General features: G+C 26.8%; 1 protein-coding gene across 1 annotated transcript in view; it reads left to right on the top strand.

The window, feature by feature from the left end:
• The window catches only part of LOC140919358 (uncharacterized), a 6,449-nt gene extending 741 nt beyond the window's left edge, over positions 1-5,708 (top strand). Inside the window, exon 2 of the mRNA XM_073365367.1 lies at positions 5,599-5,708. Coding sequence (XP_073221468.1) covers positions 5,599-5,708 — 110 coding nt within the window. The remainder of the gene's footprint in view (positions 1-5,598) is intronic.
• Positions 5,709-8,672: the final 2,964 nt, after the last annotated feature.

An 8,672-nucleotide genomic window follows, 5' to 3' on the forward strand; every position in this document is an offset into this window, starting at 1 on the left:
AATAATAATAATACTAATAATAATAACCTAGGCTCGTATACTATGTAATATATATATATATATATATACATACATAGGTGAGTAAACCAGAGATTAGCGCATAGCTACGGAGCCGCCTTCCAATTCCAATTCCAATTTCAATTTCAATTTCAATTCCAAACCACAATCAGGTATGCTACTAGCCTTTCCTACTTAGAATGAATCAAATTTAGAACGAATCAAAAATCGGTGATGAATGTGGCTAGGCTTCTAAACTTACATATATATATATATATAGATAATCACACATAAATAAGAGGATTAGTTTTCTCCTTACCCATAGTCGCTTGCTCTGTTGCCACCAGCCCATGCTTTCTAACGCTAAAACAATATAACTATACCCTACAATCAGATACACCTTCCCTATTACCATCAAATTGTTATACTGTAGTCCAAATAATATTATGCCTCACTCTTTTGTTTGTAAACTCAGTTTTCCTTTTTATATATCGGTGAAATAAAATTCCTATTAACCGAATTAGTACCTTATTATTATTATTATTATTATTATTATTATTATTATTATTATTATTATTATTATTATCAATAATACAATAAATTTATTACTAATTCAATTTCTAATAATTATTTTAGGATCGTGAATTCGATAATTATTTTAAGATAGTGAATTTTATAATTATTTTAGGAGTGAATTTGATAATTATTTTAAGATAGTGAATTTGATGATTATTTTAGGAGTGAATTTGATAATTATTTTAGGATAGTGAATTTGATAATTTTTAGGAGTGAATTTGATAATTATTTTAGGAGTGAATTTGATAATTATTTTAGGAGTGAATTTGATAATTATTTTAGGAGTGAATTTGATAATTATTTTAGGAGTGAATTTGATAATTATTTTAGGAGTGAATTTGATAATTATTTTAGGAGTGAATTTGATAATTATTTTAGGAGTGAATTTGATAATTATTTTAGGAGTGAATTTGATAATTATTTTAGGAGTGAATTTGATAATTATTTTAGGAGTGAATTTGATAATTATTTTAGGAGTGAATTTGATAATTATTTTAGGAGTGAATTTGATAATTATTTTAGGAGTGAATTTGATAATTATTTTAGGAGTGAATTTGATAATTATTTTAGGAGTGAATTTGATAATTATTTTAGGAGTGAATTTGATAATTATTTTAGGAGTGAATTTGATAATTATTTTAGGAGTGAATTTGATAATTATTTTAGGAGTGAATTTGATAATTATTTTAGGAGTGAATTTGATAATTATTTTAGGAGTGAATTTGATAATTATTTTAGGAGTGAATTTGATAATTATTTTAGGAGTGAATTTGATAATTATTTTAGGAGTGAATTTGATAATTATTTTAGGAGTGAATTTGATAATTATTTTAGGAGTGAATTTGATAATTATTTTAGGAGTGAATTTGATAATTATTTTAGGAGTGAATTTGATAATTATTTTAGGAGTGAATTTGATAATTATTTTAGGAGTGAATTTGATAATTATTTTAGGAGTGAATTTGATAATTATTTTAGGAGTGAATTTGATAATTATTTTAGGAGTGAATTTGATAATTATTTTAGGAGTGAATTTGATAATTATTTTAGGAGTGAATTTGATAATTATTTTAGGAGTGAATTTGATAATTATTTTAGGAGTGAATTTGATAATTATTTTAGGAGTGAATTTGATAATTATTTTAGGAGTGAATTTGATAATTATTTTAGGAGTGAATTTGATAATTATTTTAGGAGTGAATTTGATAATTATTTTAGGAGTGAATTTGATAATTATTTTAGGAGTGAATTTGATAATTATTTTAGGAGTGAATTTGATAATTATTTTAGGAGTGAATTTGATAATTATTTTAGGAGTGAATTTGATAATTATTTTAGGAGTGAATTTGATAATTATTTTAGGAGTGAATTTGATAATTATTTTAGGAGTGAATTTGATAATTATTTTAGGAGTGAATTTGATAATTATTTTAGGAGTGAATTTGATAATTATTTTAGGAGTGAATTTGATAATTATTTTAGGAGTGAATTTGATAATTATTTTAGGAGTGAATTTGATAATTATTTTAGGAGTGAATTTGATAATTATTTTAGGAGTGAATTTGATAATTATTTTAGGAGTGAATTTGATAATTATTTTAGGAGTGAATTTGATAATTATTTTAGGAGTGAATTTGATAATTATTTTAGGAGTGAATTTGATAATTATTTTAGGAGTGAATTTGATAATTATTTTAGGAGTGAATTTGATAATTATTTTAGGAGTGAATTTGATAATTATTTTAGGAGTGAATTTGATAATTATTTTAGGAGTGAATTTGATAATTATTTTAGGAGTGAATTTGATAATTATTTTAGGAGTGAATTTGATAATTATTTTAGGAGTGAATTTGATAATTATTTTAGGAGTGAATTTGATAATTATTTTAGGAGTGAATTTGATAATTATTTTAGGAGTGAATTTGATAATTATTTTAGGAGTGAATTTGATAATTATTTTAGGAGTGAATTTGATAATTATTTTAGGAGTGAATTTGATAATTATTTTAGGAGTGAATTTGATAATTATTTTAGGAGTGAATTTGATAATTATTTTAGGAGTGAATTTGATAATTATTTTAGGAGTGAATTTGATAATTATTTTAGGAGTGAATTTGATAATTATTTTAGGAGTGAATTTGATAATTATTTTAGGAGTGAATTTGATAATTATTTTAGGAGTGAATTTGATAATTATTTTAGGAGTGAATTTGATAATTATTTTAGGAGTGAATTTGATAATTATTTTAGGAGTGAATTTGATAATTATTTTAGGAGTGAATTTGATAATTATTTTAGGAGTGAATTTGATAATTATTTTAGGAGTGAATTTGATAATTATTTTAGGAGTGAATTTGATAATTATTTTAGGAGTGAATTTGATAATTATTTTAGGAGTGAATTTGATAATTATTTTAGGAGTGAATTTGATAATTATTTTAGGAGTGAATTTGATAATTATTTTAGGAGTGAATTTGATAATTATTTTAGGAGTGAATTTGATAATTATTTTAGGAGTGAATTTGATAATTATTTTAGGAGTGAATTTGATAATTATTTTAGGAGTGAATTTGATAATTATTTTAGGAGTGAATTTGATAATTATTTTAGGAGTGAATTTGATAATTATTTTAGGAGTGAATTTGATAATTATTTTAGGAGTGAATTTGATAATTATTTTAGGAGTGAATTTGATAATTATTTTAGGAGTGAATTTGATAATTATTTTAGGAGTGAATTTGATAATTATTTTAGGAGTGAATTTGATAATTATTTTAGGAGTGAATTTGATAATTATTTTAGGAGTGAATTTGATAATTATTTTAGGAGTGAATTTGATAATTATTTTAGGAGTGAATTTGATAATTATTTTAGGAGTGAATTTGATAATTATTTTAGGAGTGAATTTGATAATTATTTTAGGAGTGAATTTGATAATTATTTTAGGAGTGAATTTGATAATTATTTTAGGAGTGAATTTGATAATTATTTTAGGAGTGAATTTGATAATTATTTTAGGAGTGAATTTGATAATTATTTTAGGAGTGAATTTGATAATTATTTTAGGAGTGAATTTGATAATTATTTTAGGAGTGAATTTGATAATTATTTTAGGAGTGAATTTGATAATTATTTTAGGAGTGAATTTGATAATTATTTTAGGAGTGAATTTGATAATTATTTTAGGAGTGAATTTGATAATTATTTTAGGAGTGAATTTGATAATTATTTTAGGAGTGAATTTGATAATTATTTTAGGAGTGAATTTGATAATTATTTTAGGAGTGAATTTGATAATTATTTTAGGAGTGAATTTGATAATTATTTTAGGAGTGAATTTGATAATTATTTTAGGAGTGAATTTGATAATTATTTTAGGAGTGAATTTGATAATTATTTTAGGAGTGAATTTGATAATTATTTTAGGAGTGAATTTGATAATTATTTTAGGAGTGAATTTGATAATTATTTTAGGAGTGAATTTGATAATTATTTTAGGAGTGAATTTGATAATTATTTTAGGAGTGAATTTGATAATTATTTTAGGAGTGAATTTGATAATTATTTTAGGAGTGAATTTGATAATTATTTTAGGAGTGAATTTGATAATTATTTTAGGAGTGAATTTGATAATTATTTTAGGAGTGAATTTGATAATTATTTTAGGAGTGAATTTGATAATTATTTTAGGAGTGAATTTGATAATTATTTTAGGAGTGAATTTGATAATTATTTTAGGAGTGAATTTGATAATTATTTTAGGAGTGAATTTGATAATTATTTTAGGAGTGAATTTGATAATTATTTTAGGAGTGAATTTGATAATTATTTTAGGAGTGAATTTGATAATTATTTTAGGAGTGAATTTGATAATTATTTTAGGAGTGAATTTGATAATTATTTTAGGAGTGAATTTGATAATTATTTTAGGAGTGAATTTGATAATTATTTTAGGAGTGAATTTGATAATTATTTTAGGAGTGAATTTGATAATTATTTTAGGAGTGAATTTGATAATTATTTTAGGAGTGAATTTGATAATTATTTTAGGAGTGAATTTGATAATTATTTTAGGAGTGAATTTGATAATTATTTTAGGAGTGAATTTGATAATTATTTTAGGAGTGAATTTGATAATTATTTTAGGAGTGAATTTGATAATTATTTTAGGAGTGAATTTGATAATTATTTTAGGAGTTTCTTTTGTTTGATATTATGATTTCGGAGCCATTATGTTTGATGGAAATTTTGGAATTATGTGACATGCTTATGATTATGTTATACTCTTTATCCTAAAAAAAAAATTATTTGGGGTTTAGGGTGTCACATTGTGTTGGTTTAATTAATATATATATATATATATATATATATATGTGTGTGTGTGTGTGTGTGTGTGTGTGTTGGAAACCCCCACGTTTCTTCTAAATCTAAGCTTTATTTCGCGAAGAGATAGAAGGGAAAGTTGCTTATCTCTCCGCTACGGAGCTAGTGAACTAACTTTGGAAGCGACAATGCGAACGAAGATTTTATCGGAATTAATCGCAGTACCGTAATCGCTCGTTAAAGCTATCGTAAAGGTAAGGGCTCCTTCCAAACTTTTAGTTTGCATTTAGGACCTTATATGTGAGATTGTGGAAAATAAATTTGATGTATTTGAGGTGTGAACTTGTGGAAAATAAATTTAATTCGATTATGTGTTAATTAGTGGAATTTGTTTTCGGTGTGTTTTGAAGTGTCGTTTGTGATAATTTATGTTTGTAGTGGTTGATGTATTCATAATTAATATTATGAATTTTTTAGATGTTTTTTATGTGTGGATTTTGTGGAAAAATGAATTGATATGATTTAGTGTGAATTGTGGATTGAATTTGAGTATATGTTTGAGTATATGTTTGAGTATGCTCTGTGTGATATTTGAAAAATCATTAGTGTTAAATGAGTATTAAAAATGGGGAATCTTTTAATAGTTGCATTTACTTAATGATTGTTGTGAAAAGAGTCAGTGTATGCTCATGCATTTCATAGTACTTGGCGATCAGATGGGCCATGGTGATAGTGGTGACCGGATGGGCCACGAGATGATTCAATGTGATATGTTGGTTCATCTTATCCTTGCAGGGATTATCGCGTCGTGAAAGTCTACGATAGACTGCACATTTTTGTAAATCGTGCTGACCCGTGATAGGTGGAACCTCAGTAAATAGTACTACTGGCCTGTGATAGGCGGTACATTTACGATTTACATTTTTAGTAAATCGCGTTGACCTGTGATAGGTGGCACCTCAGTAATTTAGTACACGGCATGTGATAGGCGGTACAATTATGATTTACGCCCCTTCGATGAGGGTTTGATTTGGAATTCCGAGTCCATGCATTTTGGCATATACGCATTGCATTTAGGGTGTGTGGCACACGAGTCATGTTTGATTTAATGTTATAATTCTGTGAGTATACTCAGTTGTTGTTGTGATTGTGCCTTAATTGCTAAGTGTGATTGTTTTGGATTTGTTGTAAGTGTTGATTGATTGCGAAACCTTTTCGAAACGTTTCAAAACTGATTTTTGCACTTTTTCTGATGTGTATTCGAATACAAGAAGGTTGTATTTGAATACAGATGTCTTGATTTGACTACTGACTTCAGAAGCAACACTGTATTCGACTACAAGAATGTTGTAATCGAATACAGTGGTGTTGTTTTTGCTGCTGACATCTTGTCTCGTATTCGACTACATCCTGTCTCGTAGTCGACTACATATGTTCTATTTTTGCTACTAACTTATGAAATAGCACTGTATTCAAATACAAAGATGTTGTATTCAAATACGACAATGCAGTTTTGTTAATAGCATTGTATGCAAGTTTGGCATATGAAAACCCTTTCAAGAAGTATGCTAAGATGAAACGTTATTTTGTGCATTTAAAATCTAAATGCTAAGTGCTATTTGTTAATTTCGGTTGGTGACCTTTACAATTATTGTGGAAATCTAGGCTTTGCCCTCATATGAGAACCAGGATCGTCCTAACGAGTAGTACCCTAGAGATGGACACGTAGGTAGACATACCTGACCGGTGTTGTGTCACAAGTATCTTGCGGGGCGCGTGAAGATCACCAGGGTTATAGTTTTTTGAAGCATTATCATATTAGATGGTTGTATAGGGGATATATGTCTTTCTTTTGTGGATTTATTTATTTCAATTTGGAAGATTGTACCTATATCTCATATTGTCAGCTTGACTTTTGTTTTGATGGGTCCATGTACCACTTTTGATGTGACGTGGGGAGTTAAAATTCTTGGGGCAGTGCTTTTGTACAAGTGTCTGCCGAGATTATCCCAGGGGTATGAGCTATGTTTGATAGGCCTCATAGCCCCGATGTATTTTGATGTTTAAATACTTTGGATTTTTATTTCAAAAACTATTCTGCTGCTTGTAAATATTGTTGACTTTTGTTGTTGTGTTACGACTTAAATATTTTATCCAAAAAGTACTTCTTTTGTTATTTCTTTGTTTTATGAATTTTATTTATAAAAAAAAAATACACACGCACTGTTAAAAATCGGGGTGTTACATAATTCATTTTATTTTGCAAACATGTTATCCTACCTTATAGTATTTAGTTACTTGTTTTATCTGAATCTATGGTATGTAGTTAGTGTTTTTATGTTCTTTATGCACACAACTTGATTTATTTCAATTTGGAAGACTGTACCTATACCTCATATTGTCAGCTTGATTTTTGTTTTGATGGGTCCATGCACCACTTTTAATGTGACGTGAGGAGTTAAAATTCTCAATTTGTGATAAGTGATTATGACTTATTAAAAAAATTGTGAAAAATTTGGGGTAGTTGAATAATTGTGAGAATATGTTACGTATTTAAAACTATCGTTTGAGTTAGTTAAATAAATGTAAAATCATGGTACCAATTTGTTGGATTAGTTATGTGGATATGAAAATGGAATTTTTGTATTTCCCATGTTCTAAGTGTTGAAATTTAGTGAATAGAGTTTAGACTAGTTGGAAGGGTTTAAACTAGTTTGCAACAGTTGTTGTTATATCTATTCATCCCATTACAAAGAGATTTGTCTTAGTATGGCCAATGACTTAATCCACTGTTTATCCAATAGTATAAAAGTATTCTTTACTCTACCTCTCCAAGCTTGAAGTATTTTTTCACCTCTTTAGGTACCTCTTTTGAATGAAAGAGTTATTGCCACTATTGGATTGGAGTACATTGAGTCAAGTTTGTGTCTAAATTGTCCATAATCTTTTTTTTTTGAATTTTAACTCTCATTGAGAGAATAATACAATTCAATCTTATATCAATTCAAGTGTATATCATTCTTTTCTTTTGATATTTTCAAGGCTTTTTCATAAATCTTCTTTGAGCATTGTCTTAGGATGTAAATCATTTGCATTTTGTGATGCCACATCATCAGAGGAACAAAATGGTTTCTCTTAGAATTTTGTTTTCGGACGAATACTAACAAGTTAATTTTCAATGTTGACTTGTTGAATAAAAATATTGACTTTTTCATATAATAGCTTTACGAGAGGAAACATTGCGCCGTTGAAATTACAAAGTTATTTACATCATCAAAGGATTTGACTTTTACTAGACCATTGACTTTTTTAGATAATAGTCCTACTATAGAAACCATTGCATCAGAAAGATTACAAAGTAATTTACTTCATAAAAGGACTTTACTTTTATCATAACATTGACTTTTTTTCCAGTTGTTTCATTTTGATTATTCTTTGATCTTTGAATCAGAGGATCGTTCGTTGACTTGTATTTTCTTGTGTCTTTTAAAGTCTAATTCGGAGTGTCAGTTATCAGATACTTGTTACAAAGCTTTTTTTTATGTATCATGATTTACGCCATTAGTAAATATAATTACTTGTTTAATAGTTAATAATATAAAACAACTTTTGCACTAACACATTGAATTGGTGATTGAAGCCATGACTCTACTACACTTTCACCGTCATCTCAAACTATGCATAAATGGATCCTAACAATCAAAGGCGCAGAGGCATTTAACCTTATCGATAAATACCAAGGGTCACCAACTAACTACAACAGATAAGATATAGTC

This window comes from Cicer arietinum, chromosome 2 (genome assembly GCF_000331145.2).
Source record: "Cicer arietinum cultivar CDC Frontier isolate Library 1 chromosome 2, Cicar.CDCFrontier_v2.0, whole genome shotgun sequence".
Classification (NCBI taxonomy): domain Eukaryota; kingdom Viridiplantae; phylum Streptophyta; class Magnoliopsida; order Fabales; family Fabaceae; genus Cicer; species Cicer arietinum.